The following is a 21,628-nucleotide window of genomic DNA, read 5'->3' on the forward strand; positions in this document are numbered from 1 at the left end:
GCCTGTCCACCCATCACAATGTGTTTAGAAGGTAGGAGGAAAGTGCTAAACTCATGGACATGACGCAAACATGTCATCCTTAAACCGTTCGACCGTAGCGCTACCTGCTGTGCCGTGTATGATGATGAATTTTAATACAGACATGGGACTACAGCTTTATAACTCCTTTATACAATCGACTTTACTGGACCAAATAGAATAGCTGACTGAAATTAATAAAAAAATATGTGCTTCACATGGATATGCTTGTTCTTCCCGTGCACCAGTTATATCCTGGTTAAACATGCTGTCTTTACAAATGAGAATAAAGGTCATCTGTAAAGGCCAAAATTCAGTCATTTTAATTTGGCATGTGCAAAGTTAACTATAACTCTACCAGCACAAATCAATATCAGTCATCAGAAATTATGTTTGAATAGTAAATAGGGTCAACATCTATAAATAACTCTAAATAACTTAATAATCTTACATCAAATTCAGATCTGCTTAGTTGCAGGTTTAAACAGAGTGGTGTGGTGTGGTGTGATATTTATCAAGAATCTGGGATTAGCAAATTGAACTGCTATCATATGAAGAACGGAACTTTTCTAAATTCAAATTCAAAAATGGTTGTAGGGGGTCGCTTGTCAATCATAACCAGCAGGAATGAAAAACAAAAAGTCAATAATGATATGCTACACAGAGTTCAGCTTTCAGGTTGAAACTGAAAGAAATTAAAACATACGCACGACACCAAAACAAACAATTTCGCAGTATTGACTGTAGTGAATCGTGACCAAATGGAACAGTCCAATCGGAACGCAATTCAGTAAAACTTTCTCTCACAGCAAAATGATGTGGATCAGACATGTTTAGTGACTGGAGCTAAACTCATCTGACAAGCAACTCAAACTGTTTAATTGTTGTTCAGAAACTCACTCAACTTTCTGTCGTTTCAGACACTCGATCACTATCTATAAGAATGGATGAGCAGATGTTGAATGACAGGGACCGGTCTTGAAACCGAATCACTTCTTTGCTCAGCAGTCTCTGTGAAAGACAGGGTTGTGTGTCTGATTTCAGAAACACATGTTCCACTTGTACTACATTTGCTCGTCACTGGGAGTGAAAACTTCAAAGTGTCTTTGTGATAGGGTGTAACTTTTAAAAAACGATTTTCGATCCTTTGTATAATTTGTATTTAAAGCTTTATATGTACGCTATACCTTATAGAAAAGATATATACTAACGGTACGAATGCCAGTGACGAGGAACATTTTCTAAAAGCGTACAAGTGATTTTAAGGTCTTTTGAGGTGTGTACTGATATTAACTCCAGTCAACGTGATACTGAACACATGGATGCAAGACTCGTTTACATGTAATCTACATAAAAGTCATTCAAAATGAATTTAAAAAAAAAAGCAACCAAAGTTTTGGCTACCCAAATCACGTTAATTTAAATGTAAAATAAAAGGACAGTTAAAATTTTAGACTAGGCTTTGTGTCGATATGAAAAGGGTTTACAGTAGGATCACAATACTGTCTTTGTTTGACTTTCTAAGTCACAATGTATTGCTTATAAATTTTTCCATTTTCTTTCAAAGTGAAATTAGAAGTCTACATAGTCCACATGTACTGTGTCTCTTACATTTTGCGCCATATTCGTATAATTGTTTAAATCGGCACACCCGTGTGCGTTTGTGAAAATCCAAAAAAGGCTATAAAATGGCATTCGAAGTCACCAGTAGTTGCAGATCTCCTCCTCGTTGTGGCTGCGCTGGTGTAGTTTCAGAGAGTTTAAATGGGAGTATGACTTGCCGCACTCCTCGCAGCTGTAGGGCTTCTCTCCCGTGTGGCAGCGCTGATGGGAAATGAGGTGAGAGTTGCAGTAGAAGCGCTTGCCGCACTGTAGGCAGGTGTAGGGCCTCTCGCCCGTGTGGATACGCTGATGGATTTTCAAGTAAAAGCGCGTGGTGAAAGTTTTACCGCACTGATCGCACCGTGAACTCTTCTCCCCCGCCCCATCAACCCTCTGCTCACTGATTGGAGGAAACGATGTGGCGTTAGCATTAGTAAACCGATTGGGTCTTTGCTGAACGAAATCACATTCTGTGCTTTGCTGATACTGATAGTGAGTGGCGTTATCCTCTCTTGAGTTTGGGGATGTATTTGTGCTGTGAGGTTCAGGAACTATATTAGTGGTGTCTTGTGTTGCCTCGGGTCTCATGGTGAAGTCTTCTAGATCGGCCGAGTCCCAAATAACACCAGGTTTGGCTTCATTAAGACCTGCAGAATAAAAGACATTCTGGAGTCTGCATAAACAATGAAATCTGTATTTTATTTTTATATTAATCTATGTAAAAGAATGCTACCTAAAACACTATTATAAGCCAGATTTGTGCTCCTATATACATAGCCAAAAGTATTGGGTCACCTGATCTTTTCCTGCTATATGTGGTTCTTTTCCAAACTGTTACCACACAGCTGGAGGCCCTCAATTGTACAGGACGACTTTAGTCTATAATACAATTTTGCATTCACTTGAACTTGGAAACTCAAACCTGATCCAGCATGGCAAAGCCCCTGTGCACAAAGTGAGCTCCTTAAAGATCTGGTTTACATGCTTTGGAGAGAAAGATTTTGAGTGTACTGCTATAGAGCGCATCTCATCCCTACTGAACACCTTTGGGATGAATTGGAATGCTGACTGCAGCCCCGGCCTCTTCACCTACATCAGTACCTGCCTTTCTTAATACCTTGTGGCTGATGAACACAAATATCTATACTAAAGCACTAGTGAAACATCTTCCCAGAAGAGTGAAATGAATAATAAGAGCAAATTGGGACTAAATGCGGAATGCAATGCTCAAAAAGCACATACCATTCTTATGACTTGGTGACCCAATACTTTTGGCAATATAGTGTGTGTGATTATATATATATATATCATTATGACTACAATACTTCTATGCCTCACCTTCTCCCGATGTGTTGGATGCATTTTGCTCCTCCTCCCAGCAAACACGAGTCTCCTCTATCTCTATATGAATAGTGAAAAACGGTTTCAGTTTGGCAATGTATTTAAGAATACCCAGAAAATGTTCGCCAGTTTATCAGGTACACATGTGCTACAAGTAAATCATGCACAGCAGCCTTGTCATATATCAGCCTTCCTAATAAAAAAATAAATAAAGTGATCAGAAACAGACTCTGATTGCACAAATGTTGGCTAAGTTGAAGTTAAGTTGAATAAGACAGACTTGAGTAATGGTGTGTTAAATTAGGAGGCCAGTATGGATATGAGAACAAAACTCAGGTGGATGGACCACCATCCAAATAATATCTGATAAGCGGTGGGACTTTTCTGATGGACTGTGAAAAAAAAGTGTTTGCAAAGCACAGGTTTACCTTCAAGTGGAATTATAATCTATCTCCTACTGTACACACTACCGGTAGAGCAGATTAACCGTGTTTCACCACGGTATCGACTTGGTAGGACTATTATTCCAACCACTAAGGACAGATTCATAAATAACCTGCCTGATTTATCTCAGTTTCACATTAAACCCATAAATGCTGATCATCTTGATGAGATGGCGAACAACATAGACCTTATCCTCACTAGCACTTTAGACACTGTTGCCCCCATCCGGTTAAAAAAGGTTCGAGAACAAGCACCTGCACCTTGGTATAATAGTCATACGCATGCCCTAAAGAGAACAACACGTAATCTGGAGAGAAAATGGAGGAAAACTAAATTGGAGGTATTTAGAATTGCGTATAAAGACAGTATGCTTAGCTACAGACAGGCGCTAAAAGCTGCTAGAGCTAAACACCTGAGCAAACTCATAGAAAATAACAAAAACAATCCCAGGTTCCTTTTCAGTACAGTCGCTAAATTAACAACAAATCAGGGATCTGAAAAATGTGTTCCATCACAGTTTAGTAGTGAAGACTTTATGAATTTCTTCACTGAAAAAATAGATAACATTCGAAAAACAATTGTGGCAGTTCAACCTCTGACAGCATCTCCCGACACAATCGTACTTACAACCCCACAACTACACTGTTTTACATGTATAGGACAGGAAGAGCTGTATGATGCTATTATGAAAGCTAAATCAACAACATGTCAGTTAGATCCAATTCCCACTAAACTACTGAAGGAAGTGTTATATACAGCTGGTGAGCCTCTTCTCAATATTATTAACTCCTCACTATCGTTAGGTCATGTCCCTAAATCCCTCAAGTTAGCAGTTATTAAGCCCCTCATTAAAAAACCTAATCTGGATCCAAACACGCTATCGAATTACAGACCAATTTCAAATCTCCCATTTATGTCTAAGATTTTAGAAAAGATTGTCGCTGCCCAGCTATGTAACCACTTGCAGGAGAACAATATCTTTGAAGAGTTTCAGTCAGGTTTTAGGCCCCATCATAGCACAGAAACTGCTCTAGTTAAAATCACTAATGACCTGCTTTTAGCTTCAGACCAAGGCTACATATCCCTATTAGTTTTACTAGATCTTAGTGCTGCGTTCGACACTATAGATCATGATCTTCTCCTCGATCGCTTACAGAATTACATCGGTATTCAGGGACAGGCATTAAGCTGGTTTAAATCCTACCTGTCCAATCGTTACCATTTCGTAGATTTAAATGGAGAGCTATCCAGGATAATGCTAGTAAATTATGGCGTGCCACAAGGGTCAGTTCTGGGACCCCTGCTTTTTACAATATACATGCTTCCATTAGGAAATATTATTAGAAGGCATGGAATTAGCTTCCATTGTTATGCTGATGATACCCAGCTATATATTTCATCCAAACCAGGCGATACAGCTCAATTAGCTCGCATAACTGAGTGTGTTGAAGAAATAAGAGATTGGATGACCCATAACTTTCTGCTATTAAATCCTGATAAAACGGAGATTTTGCTCATCGGCCCAAAAAATAGTACACAGAAGCTCCAGCATCTCAGCCTGCATTTAGACGGTTGTTCTGTAACTACTAGTTCAACGGTAAAAGACCTGGGAGTTATTTTAGACAGCAACTTATCTTTTAAAAATCACATCAATCAAGTTACAAAAACAGCCTTCTTTCACCTTAGAAATATTTCTAAGCTAAGAAATATGTTATCTATATCTGATGCAGAGAAGCTCATCCATGCGTTTATGACCTCTAGAATAGACTACTGTAATGCATTACTAGGTGGATGTCCTGCATCATTAATAAACAAGCTTCAGTTAGTTCAGAATGCAGCAGCAAGAGTTCTTACTAGGTCAAGAAAATACGATCATATAACCCCAATCTTATCGTCCCTACATTGGCTTCCTATTAAGTTTCGAATAGACTACAAACTACTGCTACTCACTTATAAAGCACTAAATGGTTTGGCTCCCATGTATCTATCCAGTCTCTTAACACGCTACAATCCGTCACGCTCCCTGAGATCTCAAAACTCTGGGCTTCTAGTAGTTCCTAGAATAGCAAAGTCCACTAAAGGCGGTAGAGCATTTTCACATTTAGCTCCTAAACTCTGGAATAGTCTTCCTGACAGTGTTCGGGGTTCAGATACACTCTCCCAGTTTAAGTGTAGATTAAAAACATATCTTTTTAGCAAAGCCTACACATAACACACATCACGCACATCACATCACAACCTTGTGCTCCAGAACATCTGATCACATGCACATTATCAACTTGTGCTGTTAATATCATGAACAGCAGCTACGCTAATTCCTCTCCACTGCTTCTCTTTCTCTCCCCATCCCGAGGCTTCCTGAGGTTTGGCCAGCTCCAGTCACGTCCCACCTCGTGAAGATTATGGACCTATGGATGATCATGGAGAAGTAGATGCCGAGTGTTTAAAGGCCCTGGCATGGAGAAGCTGATGCTGGATCTATGATGATCACAAATTGTTCTGTATTGTTGAAAGATTTATGACCAAACTTTTGATGTCACCCATATGAGGATGGGTTCCCCTTTGAGTCTGGTTCCTCTCAAGGTTTCTTCCTCATATCATCTAAGGGAGTTTTTCCTTGCCACTGTCGCCACGGCTGCTCATCAGGGACAAACGCACACCATTTACCTTCACTGTTGTTTTCTGTAAAGCTGCTTTGAGACAATGTCTGTTGTGAAAAGCGCTATACAAATAAACTTGACTTGACTTGACTTGACTATCTGAATATACAGAAGGTGGTTTTGGTTTACCATCTGCATTGTCCCATGGCTTCAGCTCGGTCCTCTCCTCCTTCACCTGAAACAATTCGGCTCTTTCCTCTGGCTGTAAAAGGGAAATGTTTTATTATTATTATTATTATTATTATTATTATTATTATTATTATTAAAAAGGAGCAGCATTGACGAGAAAAAAATAATACAACAATGAATAAAATACCTTCGAGTTGGAAGAATGCACAGAAGTATCATCCAAGTGTACGTTTGTGTGCGTTTCCTTACAGTCTGTAGTTAAGCAAAAAAACATCTTGCTTATGGCTTTATATCTTGCAGTCAATGGTGTACGAATAGGCATTAATATTAACTCTCCAGATACCAGACCCCACTACTGCAGTGTCTGCAATGCTTATCAAACCAGGGTTTCTAGAAAAGGTACGATTGTATCTTGATTATCAACAAAAAAAGATGACAGATACACACAGGAGGTCATTTAGAAGAGCTACTTAACTTCTTAGCCTGGTTTTGGGAGAGGGAATAAAACCCAAGAACTTTTGAGGAACCCCATGTTCCACTATCTAAAGATGTGATCCTGAAAAGCCTTATAAAAAAGATATGGATCTCACTGCATTGGAACTGAATTACATATGATCAACGTTGTGTACTCCATGGAAACCCAATAAAGGCTCTGCTCCAAAAGAGACTCCGTGAACGTTTTTATACCCAGAAAGATGATCCACCCGGGGTTCTTTGATGACCCCCAGACTTCAGGATCGACTTTACCTTGCAGGGCAGCAGAGATGGTAACTTGTACAGCCACGGAGCGGCGGTTGGGAGCAGACTGGCGGGTAGCAGCAGCTTGACGCGCAGACCTCAGCTCACTTTCCGCGTACTGCAGCTTGCACAAAAGCGCCTCGACATCCATCTGCCTCCGCGCGATCTCCGCTCGTAAAAGCGCCGAGTCCTTATCTATGATTCTGGTCATCTCTACCAACGCTCCCTTCGCAAACCTTTCTATTATGGACGCTAACTGTGAGTGGATATCGACAGAAGACATTGTTCTCAGGAAACGAGATCTGTTTCGCGTTGGTGAAGCTTTCAAGCCCAAATAATCATATGATAACGATAACACCGTAACCACCTGTAAGACGCGAATTCACTGACAATGAAAATCCCTCTAATTTGTTTTTACAGCCTTAGTCCAAGAAACCGCTATTTTCAGGAACACTCGAGCCACAAAATGTTTACATTAGTTTTAAGCGTTCACTTCCGCGTTTAGTGACGTCGCTTCGACCAATAGTGTTTAACTTCCGCAAACCCTGGCGTTTTATTGGTTCCGGCCAAACTCCCCCTTTATAAAAACATACTAAATAGTAGGTACTATTACGCAGTACGCATCAAACAATAGAAATTACTTATAGAGCACGAAGTATACAAACCATTTATTTGAGTAAGGATACACTAGTTTAAATATTACTCCAATAAAAGTGCTTCTTTTAAACGTTTACTTGAGTAACAGTACAAAAGCATTTGCCTTCAAATGTACATAAGTATCCAAAGTACTATGATTTATTATGGCTATTATGTTCCTATTATCATTTTCGTCACAAGAATTTTGCTTAATCAACTTAGTTTATGTGAAAAGACTTTCAGTTACTCGTAACACACCAATTTATTAGTAGAATGATATTAATAAGTCAAACACTGATTGTTATCGATTAAAATGATCATGAGCCCAAAAGCGTCTTTTCAACTGCTTCCAAAAAACAAGGCCACGGGTGCTGTGGCGAGTTCGAGTCAGGAGTTTCTTTTATAAATGTAGAAACTCCAAATGTTCTGCTTGCTGTTGACTGGACGCTGAAATGTATGTTAGTGTAAGTAGATACCACCAAGCGCCATTTAAAACAGGGTTTAAAACAGAGCACGTGCTCGATCCTAATGGTGGCATGCTGTGTGCTTGACCAGTTACGTTTTTATCAACTCATAAAAAAAACCTGAAAATGTAGCTGTGTTTAAAGTAAGATATTTGACTTTGAAATGTAGTGAAATCTCCCAAAATGGAAATACTTCAGTAAAGTACAGATATGCAAAAAAAGCTGTACTTAAGTACAGTAATTAATTACATTTACTTCGATACTGTCCACCACTGCTATAGAGCCATTATTTGTCACATATATACATTACAGGACAGTGTTATTCTTTCTGTCTGTAGTCAGGGCGATATGGCACCCCTGGAGCAGACAAAGTTCCGGGGTTTGCTAAAGGGCCCAACAGTGGCAGCCTGGCAATGTTGGGGCTTGAAATCCTGATCTTCACCATTCAGTCATTGATTCTTGGACCTAATTTTTATATTTACCCAAGGTGGTAACTTTTAGCATGCTGAAAATGGTGGAGATTATTGTGGATTTCAGGAGAAGCCCACCACGCACTCCCCCCACTCACGGTCATGAACAGCACTGTGGCAGCAGGGGAGTCATTCAGGTTCCTGGACACAACCATCTCTTAAAGAGTGGGACAATGGCATTGACTCCACATTGACAGCCATCATCAAGTCTGTCCTGTGCACTTCAATAACTGTCTGGTTTGGAAAAGATACAAAATCAGACATCAGAAGACTATATCCAAAGTGAGCAAAAGGGCTCAGAAAATCACTCTGGATCACTCAACATCCAAGCCATATACTTTTTGAACTTTTGCCTTCTGATCAGCGCTGCAGAACACCAAACAGCAGGAATCAAAAATATATGTGAAATACTTCTTTTAATTTCATTATTTTTTATTTTTCTGTGCAGTAATCCTTATTTTATTTGTTTTGGGTTTTTTTTGTTTTTACAAAAAATGTGCAATACTACTTTTTTATTTTCTTTATTTACTTATTTATTAAAAATGTACAACTGGATGCTCTTGTAACCATACTAAATTCCTTGTAAAGTACAAACATACTTTTTAATAATGGTAATGCTGATTCTGGTGTACTATTTAGTAAGGTAGTAACCGTATTCATAATCTTTTTCATAATCAGAATGAAAAAGGCGAACAATTCACTTTTACAAGGCAATATGACTTTATTAGATAACCAATGTCCGAGACTGATACCTCATTCATTTTGTAAACAAGGTTGTACAAGAAACAGTGCATGAAATGCAAGAAATCCACAGTTGCCAATTTATTTAATTTTTTTTTCCATTAGCAGTATTTCCCCAATCTTGTTTTTACAACATGACATTCTTGTGGTTCTAAATCTCTGCATTTACACAGTAGTTTTTTTTTTATTTTTTTTAAACAAGCATATACAATATACACAAATGCTGCTGATTAATTATGTGCAAGGTGTGAACAACAACACACATGGAGAGAGATGGTGTTTTTACAGATCAGAATGACAAGGATATGCAAAAATATTAGGAAATTTGAACTCTATCGAATTTGTGTGTGATTTGTATATGAAAATTTGCGTGTGGTGGGAGCTGGTGGGGAAGGGGTAGCTATAAACATCCTATTTTACACATTCACACTTTTTTTTAAATCAGTCAGTTTTCTGTTCTTCCTCCACTGGCTTTCTCTGGTTCAGTCCTTCTTTCTGCTCATTCCTTTCGCACTGATCTACGAATTTGTCTTTATCAATAGACTCCTTCTCTCTGTATCGTTTACCCGTTGCCCTTGCGACAGCTTCGTCGAAGCACATACTAATTCCGCTGGATCTTTTTGCCTCCTTGTCTAATTCCTTCTGTCTGTCTTTTCTCAAACTCACTCCATCCAAGGTCCCTCTTCCTTTTTCCAGGTCCCTTTGCTTCTGTTCTTCTCTGTCCTGTTCTATCTCCCCTTCTGAACTATTAGATGACATTGTGTCCTGGGGATGTATTTTTTTCACCGGATCTGCCTGGTTTTCCTCTGTCGTTTCCCTGTCGTTCCCTGTTTCTTTTTCTTGCTCTGTGTAGTTGTAGTCATGGTTTTGTGCTACATCCGCTAAATCTGCATGTCTGTTTTCTGCATTTTCACTTTCTTTCTTTGGAATCTCTTTGTCTGTATGTTGTCTCTCGGCCCATGTGGGCTGTATGGATTTATGTTGTCTCTCAATATCTTTCTGTTGGAACTGTTGTCTAAAAGCAGTGATTTTAGAATGCTGTGGTTTTGGTGGTACAACAGGAACAGCTTTGACTTGGTATATTTTTTGCTGCGATATAATCACTGTCCGGCCCACACCTAGCCCAAGCGCTGCACTTCCTCCTTCGTCTCTGTCTTTCATTCTCGGAGGTCTTACTGGTTTCTCTCTATCTAATCTAGAAGGATTTTCAAGTTTCTCCTCCCTCAAATTTTCCTTTTCATTTTCAATCTGTCGTTCCTCGCCGTCCACCGAAAGCCTGTCGTCTTCTTCAATCAGCTCTTCAGGAACGCTTCCCTTTTTAAGTTCTGCAACGTCTTCTAAATAACAGTCTTTCTGTGCCTCAATTTCCTCCTCTACGTCATCCTCCTCGGTTTGTTGATCATCCTCTTCTCCTCTGTCACTGTCTTCCTTCTGCTTTTCAACATCAAACTCTTCCCCTTTATTTTCTACATCTAAGATCTGCTCCTCTTGTGGAACCATATCATTTTCTTTTTCCAGCTGAACCTTATTAATCTGATCTATAGGACAGTCATCATTCTCCCACCCCTCACTGTCCTCACTTTCCATGCTCTCTTCCTTTATAATCGTCTCTTCTTTGGTCTCCCTTTCGTCTCTCTGCTCCTCTACCCCCTCACCAACTTCCCTGTCCTCACCCACCACCAAGCCTTCCAGCTCATTTCCATCCAGCTCTTCTTGCATGTGGGTATGCACAACTACAGTTTCCATTTGAGTTTTCTCTACGTCAGGGCTTGTCATATCTGTTATATTTTCACTTTCAGCATTGTCAACGTAATTATCAGTACTCTCCTGCTGATCATCAGAGCCTGAAGGGTCCTCATTGATAACAGTCATATCAACAGTTGGCTCAACAGTTTCACTGTTGCTTGCTTCCACTGTGGTAGAAGGTGGGTCTGGACCAAAATAAGTGTCCTCTTCATTTTCATCTTCTGCAAATTGACTGTCATCGTGACTGTAAACAGTAACAAAAAAAACAACAACTGTCACACAAAAACTATTTAGCTTTTATACACAAAAGTTAAATGAGCAATTTTTTGAGTCTGAACTCATATGCTAAGATTTTTTGACATCTCTTTTTTTTAATGGAAAAGAGGCAGAGCTAATTCCAGGCCATGAAGCAAGAATCAATTCTGTATCATTTCAATGGTGTATGGTTCTAAAAATAAACAAAGGTATCAGAAATGGTTCTTTATACTGGTACCATATAAGTTCTGTGGTTTGTTTTATCCTTTAAAAGGCTCCTCCTGTGTTTGATAAATAGTTTTTGGCTTATTGGTAGCTTTTGTAAAAGGGAAACATTATAACATTTAAGGTAAAACGAAAGAACGTTTAGTGAACTACTTTTATTTCTCTATAAATGTTACTTTAAACATATTTTTAAAACACAGTGAGGCACACATGGGATATGCAATGTGGTGTTTTGTTGTGAGCTACTTACCTGCAGGCAGGTGTTTCATCCGTAATTTCCAAATTTATATTTTCCTCATGAATTGGTGTTTTTACAGTCCCAATCTCTTTTATACCACTTCTATCTTCTCCATCATTCTCTCCATCTGTCACTAAAGGCAGTGAACTGAAATCGCTGTCATTTGAGCAATGATCAACAGCATTACTGATAATGATTTCCGTATCGTTTAAATGACTGGCAGAGGGTGGATCTTGAATGTTCTCGCCCATGGCATGAGATTGAATTAAGCACTCAGACTGGCTCTTGCTGTGAGAATCTACATCGCTTTCAGAGTCCAAGATAATAGTTGGGGGTTTTGACCAGTTTAACTCATAAAAATGGCTTGTGGGTAGACTTTTGATGAACATGTCTTCGTATTCACCTTTTCCTGAATCACTGCTTTCATCATCATCATCAACATCATCATCACTAGGCCCATAACTGTCTTCTTCAGAAGATAAGGACATAACTGGCAGGAAAAGACCAGCTTTATAAGGAAGGCTTTGTGATTTGTTTGAAATTGCCCTGCTTGTTTGTACAGGCAAGTTCAACTGGGAGGTTTCTATATAATGAGAATGGCTCTGCAATGGACTCTGCTTATCTTCCTCTTCATCATCTTCGATTTCATGAGCAGGGGGCTCCACTGAGAACTCATTAAGCTGGGGGACACCACAAAACATGAGAAGATTGCTTGTGTAAACTTGTGTAAAAAAGAAAGAAAGATGAAAAACTACAAACTAGCAACAATAGGGTAAAATTTATGTTGAAAAGTAAATATAATATTAGTACAATATTAAGGTCAGAAAAATACTTCTGTTACATATACCTGGTTTGAGGTGGGCATATCCATCATATCCAAGAATCCAAATGTGTCCTGGAAATCTAGAGTAAGATCATCTTGAAAATTGGACAAACTCTCATATTGACACTCATCTTCTTCAGGACAGTGTATCACTCCTCCTTTCATGACTGAGGTAGCAGATAATATGGATTTAGAGATTAATTCATTCATATGGTTCATATGATATGTATATGTCAAGGTCATCTTCTTACCCATGTAGTCTTGTCCATCAATGTCTTTACTGAGTAAAGGTATATCTGTGGCCTGTTGTGTCTCGTTTGACACGTTGTCCTCAGTTGAACATTTATCTTCTTGGCATTGATCTTCAGACTCGTCTCCCTTCTCATGCCTGGCCTCATCTTGCTCTCTGTCTTCTCTTTGAACTTCTTTCTCCCCATCATTCATCTTCTCCTTGTCATCAATCAGGCTTTCTGTCTTGCTATTTGTCTGAACTTTCCCTTCATCCAATTCTGTTTCCTTCTCTTCTGCATTCTCCTGCTTGTCTATCTTTGGCTTTTCCTCCTCGTCCTGCCCCAGCTTTGGCTCTTCTTCCTCAGCTCTACCTCCTTGTAATACTCCCAGCGCCAGTCCAGAGGTTATATGAAGAGGAACGGTCACTGAAAAAGGCCCAGAAATGTGCATTCCTGCACGGCGCTCTGCCCTACTGGGCATGGCTGGAGTCGGAATCTGTGATTTCTCGCCATTGGCCCCGGCCCCTGAATCCAGGCTCCTGTAAGTGCCCTGAGCCCCGCCCCCTCCGCTTACCATGCTCACACTAGCCCCACCCGTGCGCCTGTATGTCACTGCATATCCACTTGCCACAGCAGGTCCCCCTTCGGCAACTCCAGGGGGCATGGCTAAAGGAGATAGGTGTGGAGAGCCACGCCTTGAATCTTAGAAAGTAATAAAGAACCATGAAAATATGAATCCATGAACAAGAAGCACACATTATTTTTCAAAAAGTAATGCAACATTTTAATAATTTGACCCTGTAAAAAATCGAGAAATATATTTTTTCTAGTAATAAACATTTTTATTTATATTTCATTGTTGTGTTTTGCTCACAAATTTGGAATCCATAAGATCAGACATAAAAACAGAAAAAACAACAACTATACTGTAGAAGTATATATACCTTCTGGTGTGTAAGGTCCTGTGCTCAAAGAGTCCATACTTTTAGCAGGCCTTAGTGCATTCTTCTCTTTCTCTGCATAGACAAGCAAGGGATTAGAAATTAATAAGATTAGCAAGCAAGCTATGCATAAAAGATGAATTCAGAAAGTAGAGTAAAATCGTTTTGCTATGATGATGAAGACGATGATGTCGACATAAAAAATAAATTGAAGTGCTCTTACCCTTGGGTGCATACTTCTTTTTGCGAGGATCCTGAAGTCTCCCGCCTAAATTAAAAATAGATTTCCATTTCCTGCCCTTTAGTGAGCCCTTCCTCCTAAAAGAAACAAACAAGAGCCACCAATTTACACATTATTTTTGTTTTTGTTTGAGAAATTGGTTCAGTATGCTCATTAACGTTAATCAGCTGAGACATGCGTAGTTTTAAATATGTATGACTTCTTGAAATGCAGTTTTTCCTTGTAATTTACATATTAAGAAGTTAATCTTCTCCCAAGATCTTTGCCCTAAATATAACCTTAAAACCATATTTATTTCTTTAGTAAAGACTCTCGCTGTAAAATGATGGAGGCAGCCATCTTGGACAATGTGAATATTCCTTTTAGTAGTGCAGTTAATTCTGTGCCCTAATGCCAAAAAATATTTGGAAAGAGGGACATTATACAAATGATAAAAAGGTCCACCAATGACCTTTCATTTATTTGTAAACTATTCTTTTATAAAAAACTATTTCTAAAATTATGACTAACTATATGTTTCAAGCAATTCTTGTCCATTTGACATCCTACCAACTACTACCTTGAGCTATGGTAAAGGAAAGCCAAAAGGTTGGTGGACAAGTGACCCACCACAGCGACATATGCGCTTTTTGACTTATAAAGGACCTCTTTTCCCCACTCAGGTCTACTGGGTAGATGTTCCATTAGATTTGAAAACATGATTTATCTGCAGTGCAGTCAATATTCAAATTCATCCCAAAGGTGTTCAGTAGGGTCAGGACTATATGCAGTGAAGCTTGACATATCCATCAGATCCATTAAAGATAAATTATAAAGCTACAGTATACAAAGGCATTCTATACCATTGTGTGGGTTCAACTTTGTGGTTCCAGTTTGGAGAAGAACCACATATAAGTGTAATGCTTGAGTGACCATCAACCTTTAGCAATTTAACCTTTAGCAATTTAGATCTACTAGTAGACTTATGTCTTACTTTTCTGTGCCATCAATGATAGCATGGTAAGGTCTCATTTGTGGAGGACCATCTCCAGGACTCATGTTGCCTGGATATTGAAAAGGCAAAGCCTTAAAGAATTGGTCCTCCTGGCTTGATATTATGGATGGTGAAGGAAGAGACTTCCTGCGCTCTGAAGGTGGTGCTGTAAAGGCAAAAGAAAAATAAATAATAATAATATTGAAAGAATTTCTGCCATATACATTGATTGCAAATGAAATTGTAAATGGCTGAGTACCTAGTTCAGGATCCAAATCAGGAAAGAGCTGATTCACGTGACTCAGAATAAATTCCACCACAATAGACTGGACTCGCACCTCCATGAAAGCCGCAGTGCCATTAAAACCAGTTGCCTCAATGTCCTTCGATCTGTACTCAACCAATAAACAGCCTTAGTGTATATTTATAATGTACATTTATTAAATATTTAATTGACTCACACACAGAAACACACACCTAAGGAGATTGGGAGCCCACACAATGGCAAGGTTTCTGACATGCATGTTTGTCTCACTTGAATATGCAGCCATCCGAATTAAGTGTTTCATCAAATATTCCAGAGTCCTGCAGGAAAACACAAGGAAACCCCAGATAATAACATAGTGACTATTACAAATGTTTTATTTTGTTTATTTACTAAGGTAGACGCCAACTGGGATTGCATATTTACCGAAAATGGGGTGGTGGAAGCTCTTTCAGGACTTCCTTGATCTTCACTAGTCTCTCATCTTCTAACTGAACAGCCACCGCTTCCTAAAGAGTTTGCAAAAAAATTACAAATGAAGATTATATAGATATAGAACATAATAATATAAATGATGTAGATCACTAAATAATTTGGTCCATCAGGCCATTTTGTCTATTCATTATCTGCCAAAGCATACAGCTAGTAGCGTTCAAATGAAAAAGCACTGAATGGTCTCGCACCACAATACCTGAACAAACTTTTCTAGTACGATCTGCAACACCTACTTCAAACAAAAGGTGCAGTTGAAGTATTTGCTGGTATCTCGAATAGTAAAGACTCAAGCAGAAGGCAAAACTTTTATTTACTAAGCCCCATGTTTATCGAACAACCTTCTAATTTATGGGATCGTTCCATATAAAATTACTTAGTAATGGTAAACAATAAGATTTATATCACTTACCAAATGAAGTGACTATTGTAAAACTAGCTAACCAGCTAACATAGTTGATTGTAATGTTACTTTCTTTGACACACTTAACTAAAATACTTGAGAAGATGCTGTCTGTTAATTTGTCATGTAAAAGTATAAAACTGGGATTCAAATATTGGAATCCTGGTCCCTTGTAAGACATGAAAGCTAATATACAGCACCATTTCCAGGCATAGGCAACTAGTCAGTGGATGAGTGCACAACCGTCGGGATGGGTGTTTGGGGTAGGTGCACCAGAGAGCGCCCCCACCCTGCCCTGCCGTCGGTAGAGGGGTTGACAAAAGGTATCTTGCATAGGGTGCCAAAAAGGCTAGAAACGGCCCTGCTAATATAAGAGTAGCAATAAAGCTGACCAGAGACCCATTTAGTGCCAGTTATAACAAAACATATTGTTATTAGTGTTGCCTGCTTATAAATAATTATCAGTTCATAACCATTCAAGTTGAGATAAAATCCCAGTCTCATTTAACGAATTGTAATTAACTAGCCAGACAGCTAGCTAACAAACCATATTACACTGGTTAGATTGTTGTTACGGTTTAAAACGGCACCATTTTCAAGTTTATCTGGTAGACCCGATAACATTTTAGTGACGACAGAATGAATATCAAAATCCCACAGGATAAATTTTACTGGTCGCTCAGGAATAACAATCACTTTGATTAAGTTGATTTACCACCTAAAGAACGAAATGTGAAATGCCTGATCTACATTTGAAGGCAGTGGAGTTTAAGGGAGTTTCTACACGTGTTTGTGTATAAGTGCAATCACTGTTCAGGTGTGATACCCACAGCAAAATGGTCATACAGTTGATATGTAAGCAGTGGGTTGGGCAGCTCTCTGAAGTACGCCTTACAGAGCGAACTGACACAGTGAATGTCCTGCAGATACACATCTTTATACAGGTCTGGAAAACCCTCACAGTCAAACTCTGACCTGTTGGAAAAGAAAAAAGATACTAAGAGCTCAATCATGCTTTAAAGTAGAGATTGAGTGTAAACGTGAATTTTTTCATAAATAAACATAAAAATGCAGAGACCTTAATTTTTGTGTGTTGGATGACACGCCGGATAATCTGTAGATCCCATCGACAATGCCATGCTTTTCAATGAATACACTGCAGCTGCGGAGTACGTGAGGAACTGGGAGGGAGAGACAGAGGTAATTTTGAGTCATCGACCAAAAACTGTTAATAATTTATCAGTTAATAGAAACTTGTATATGTTGATAATTTCAGTGAATAGAAACTTCAATATTAATTTACTATATTTATTTTACAAACAAAATACTGTGTATTCCTTATTCCACAAGTTTTCTTTTTAAGTTTATATTTAAGTAAAATAAAGCAGTGTGGTGAGATTGCATGTGTATATGGAGTTGTAAGATTTTGAAGTAGATTCAAATGTCCCTGCACTTTATTCTTAAAAGCACTAGAGAATAAGTAATTTCGTTTGCATGAGAACTAGTGTATATATAGCTACTACTAAACAAAAATGTCAGCGTAGCAGGAAAAGGACAGGAACTTCACTTCCCATCAGAACCTGCATGTCAGACGTCAATAACCACACACACCTGCTACTTATTTCACTTTAATCAGCACTACTATTTCAGTTCCAGTTTTTGTGTTTCTTGTGAACCTGCTGTTGAGCCCGTGTGAGTTTGTTGCGTAGCCACAGTCTTGTTCCCAATTCCTAACTTTAGTCTTGTTTTGGTTTTTGTTTCTTTTGTTGTTTTTACACTCAGCAGTAAAAGTCTGCACTTCGATGTGTCTTTGATTGTATTACACGACAAAAAAAAACTATTTTGCCGTTTTGTTGTCATTTTGTTTTGTTCGTGTTGCGCAACCTTAAACATAACTATACGATTTATCAATAAAAATCATAATAATTTTTAGACTGGTAACCGTAACTCATCTAAAATTGAACTTTTCCAGCCATATGTGGTTCTTCCCCAAAACTATTACCACACAAAGCTGAAGCCACACAATTTTATATGGGATGTCTTTGGATTTAGTATCCATTAAATTTTCCTTCATTTGAACTAGGAGACCCAAACCTGTTCCAACATGACAATGGCACTGTGGACAATGCCAGCTCAATGAAGATATGCTTTACATGGTTTAAAGTGGAACATCTTCAGACCTCAACCCTAATAAACAGCTTTTGGATGAATCAGAATGATGACTGCACTCCAGGCCTCCTCACCTACACCATATTTTACTAACACTTGTTGCAGAATGAGATTTTTACAAGTACATTCCAAAACCTAGTAGAACTTCTTCCCCTGTAGGGTGGAGGTTAATAACAGCAAATGAAGACTAAGTGTGGAATTGGATGTTCAAAAAGCACATGCCAATCTTATGGTCAGGTGTCCACAAGCTTTTGTCCATATTGTGTACTTTCAAGAGTTAGGAATACTCACATTTATTTCCAAGTGTTTGAGAGTTAAAAGGTGTATTATTTTTTAACATAGGTCTATCCTTAAATAAATGGCTTAAAGATTGTCTGTGTGTTGGCTTTAAGTCAATAAGTCTCATGATAAATACTTGCTCATGAGGATAATAGTCCCATGAGAAATACTATATTATACAAAGCTATAACATTATACAAGCAACTCTCAAAGTATAACGATTGTCTTTTTATTATTACTAAATTGAATACAATGTGAGAAATAATACTCACTTTCCTGACTGGTTGCAGTCAAATGCTCCATCAGGTCGCAGCCGAACACTTTCTCTTTATTCCCACATTTTCTTCGTCCTCGCTTCATTATGCACGGCTTCAACCACCACTCTTACATCCAGATGTATGTGTAAGGGTGTGCGTCTGTATGTGTGTATTTATTTGTGGGTTTGCTGTTGTGCTTTTAGTGATGACACCTTAATCACTCATGGCAATTGCCGTGTGTTGGAATATGTGGTGTTGTTCTTATACCTGAGTTTTAATTAATTAACTGTTTCTGGACTGATCAGACAGTTATGCTTCTGCTACATTCTGTATCACTGCACAGCAAATCTCGGCTGTCACGCATATCTGATTTTATTGTAAGAATGTCAGTTGCCCCGGAGCTGAATGCTTGTGGTCTGTACAAAACAAACAAGACAGGAAATATGTTAAGAGTATTGAAACAACTGAAAGTGAAAAAAACAACGTATGTACACCACATATGAGTACAGGTGTAACAACCAGGCTGTTTTAATTAAAAATTAACAATAGATATAAATAGATATATAAAGGTATAAACACCCGTGTTCAAATGGCAGGTTTCTTGATGTAAAAAATTTTGAAAATCTATATAAATCTTATAAAATAAATCCTTTACCCTCAGTGTCAAATTGCAACTTTTTAATGGCAGAAAATATGTTTAAAAATCTAGATGCATAAGTGTGCACACCCCTAAACTAATACTTTGCTGAAGCAACTTTTATTTTTATTTTAAACCAATCATCAGCCTGGCACATATGGACTGGTAAAATGAACCCACTTAAATGATACAAATATTTGGATTCTAATCTGGGCTCTGGCTAATGCCATTCAAAAAATATTAATCTTTTGGTTAAGCCTGTCTTGTGTTGATTTTGATGCATGCTTTGAGACACTGTCGTAAATCGTGAATTTCCTTTTCATCTTCCGTTTACCAGTAGATGCCTGAAGGTCTTGCACAACAATCGTCTGCTTTTTGTAGCTATAGATGATTTTCCCCACCTAAGCTGCCACCACCATGATTCACCATATGGAGTTTGTACTTTTGGTAATAATAATGCTGTTATATTTTTTGTAATCTCTTTTACAAGACCATAACACATTTTCTCACACAGGTTTGAGGTGATTTATTTGAGCTCAGTTGTTTATTTGTTTGTTTTTTTGTAAAAAAAAAAAAAAGCTTTCTTCAAAGATGTTTGTCATAATCTGTACTTCTGAGATATATCTGCAGCACCATAAATATTGCTATAGCTCTCTTAGCACCCTCCCTGGTGTTTCAGGGACATCCTGTTCCTGGTGATGTCACAGTGGTGCTCCATTTTCTTTATTACTTGATGATGATCTTTATGGTTTCCAATGGTACATCTAAAATTTTGGGAAATTATTTTATACCCCTGTCCAGATCGATACCTTTGAACACATGACATACCATACATGCTCTTTGTGGGCAATAACTTTAACAGATGGATAAAACTGGCAAAATCTTACAGCAACAGCTGATCTTTTTTTGTTGTTGATCAGAACGGCTTCATTGATGACAGCTGCATGATAATTACTTTTAAACATGATATTGAATGTGATTGGTTCATTCTGAGCACAGTTACATTCCCAGGTATAAAATGCTGTGCACACTTAAACAACCAGGTTATTATAACCTTTTCACCATTTTTTAGCTTATAGCGTTTCTGTTATTTAATATCTAATGTCAAAAATTTATTTATTTAATTAATTTGATGTATTCTGTATTTTTATTTGCAGATTTATTTGATGCTATTTTTGTTCACATAGCAAAATACAGCATAATCAAAAGGTGTGTATAGACCTTATATATCTAATTTACATTTTATGGCTCTTTTTTTTTTAATTAAATTGTATTTATTTTACCACAAATATGCACACAATTGTTTACAGACTGCAAGTGTAAAATACAAACTCCAGCTTCACAAACCTTTCTTTATTTAGTGACAAGCTTTTGCCCAAAAAGTCAATATATGCACAAAACCACAGCAAAATGCAAGCTAACAAACCAACAAATGTTCTTGTTTTCATTATAACACACGTTTGCATCTAAATAGACTTAAATAGCATCGTAATGCTTCATTTTACTATAAGCCACTGTTGCATTTAAATAAAAACCCTTGATCTCCTGTTACCTATACTAATATTTTCACACAACAACCTATCGAAATCCTCACATTCAGTAATCTGGAGCTGTCATTTCTTTAGAAATGTAACCACAGTCATGCTTTCTTAGTCTGAGGACCACGGATAAGCATGTGGTGCTACTGTCTCCTACTTCCTATTCATGTTGTGCGAGATTTAAGTGTTATCAAAGCCACACCCTCACATTGTGTCTTACTTTTACTATCTGTTTATTGCAAAACATCAGGAGAAACTATAACTTTTTTTTTAAATTGCCCATATCCTACAAGTCATTCGCTGACTAGGTTCTCTAGTTTTTTTCTCGATAATTTTTTGTCATCGGACACAGTCATTTTAGCTGTCTCTCTCTTTCTGTGGTGCTGTGCACGGAAATGAACAACCTCAATGTAAGGCCTGCCTCTGCATCAGGCATATAGTGTCGATCAGCAACGATCAAATCTCTCTATACTACATTGCGCTTGATGTAAAAGAAACCCTCTGCAGATAAGCCCACAACATCATCGATAACAACAGGGCAAAGTTGGTTTTAAAAAGCAGCGGCTAAATAAGAAAAAAGACTTAACTTAACCGTCCTTACCTTTTTCGCTCCACCGGCACAAGAAGCAGCCCCAGAAAGCATCTGTGACGCAAGAAACCACCAAACTTCCCT

The 21,628-nt window shown here is 38.2% G+C and overlaps 2 protein-coding genes across 2 annotated transcripts; both read right to left on the reverse strand.

Annotated features, from left to right (window-relative positions):
• Positions 1-320: 320 nt before the first annotated feature.
• Positions 321-7,456, reverse strand: LOC310717179 (uncharacterized protein). Its single transcript, XM_083524899.1, has 5 exons — positions 6,942-7,456; positions 6,382-6,446; positions 6,195-6,267; positions 2,959-3,021; positions 321-2,267 (listed from the first exon to the last, which is right to left on the reverse strand). Exons 1-5 carry the CDS (start codon positions 7,213-7,215, stop codon positions 1,720-1,722), a joined length of 1,023 nt encoding a protein of 340 aa, XP_083381025.1. The 5' UTR covers positions 7,216-7,456; the 3' UTR covers positions 321-1,719.
• A 1,747-nt stretch (positions 7,457-9,203) lies between these two features.
• Positions 9,204-21,628, reverse strand: LOC310717157 (uncharacterized protein). The gene is made up of 14 exons (XM_083524863.1): positions 21,557-21,628; positions 18,796-19,196; positions 17,154-17,256; positions 16,906-17,050; positions 15,607-15,689; positions 15,393-15,500; positions 15,175-15,305; positions 14,916-15,081; positions 13,925-14,019; positions 13,705-13,776; positions 12,782-13,462; positions 12,555-12,697; positions 11,720-12,387; positions 9,204-11,233 (listed from the first exon to the last, which is right to left on the reverse strand). Exons 2-14 carry the CDS (start codon positions 18,881-18,883, stop codon positions 9,685-9,687), a joined length of 4,032 nt encoding a protein of 1,343 aa, XP_083380989.1. The 5' UTR covers positions 18,884-19,196; positions 21,557-21,628; the 3' UTR covers positions 9,204-9,684.

Source organism: Silurus aristotelis, assembly GCF_946808225.1.
Source record: "Silurus aristotelis genome assembly, chromosome: 22".
Classification (NCBI taxonomy): Eukaryota; Metazoa; Chordata; class Actinopteri; order Siluriformes; family Siluridae; genus Silurus; species Silurus aristotelis.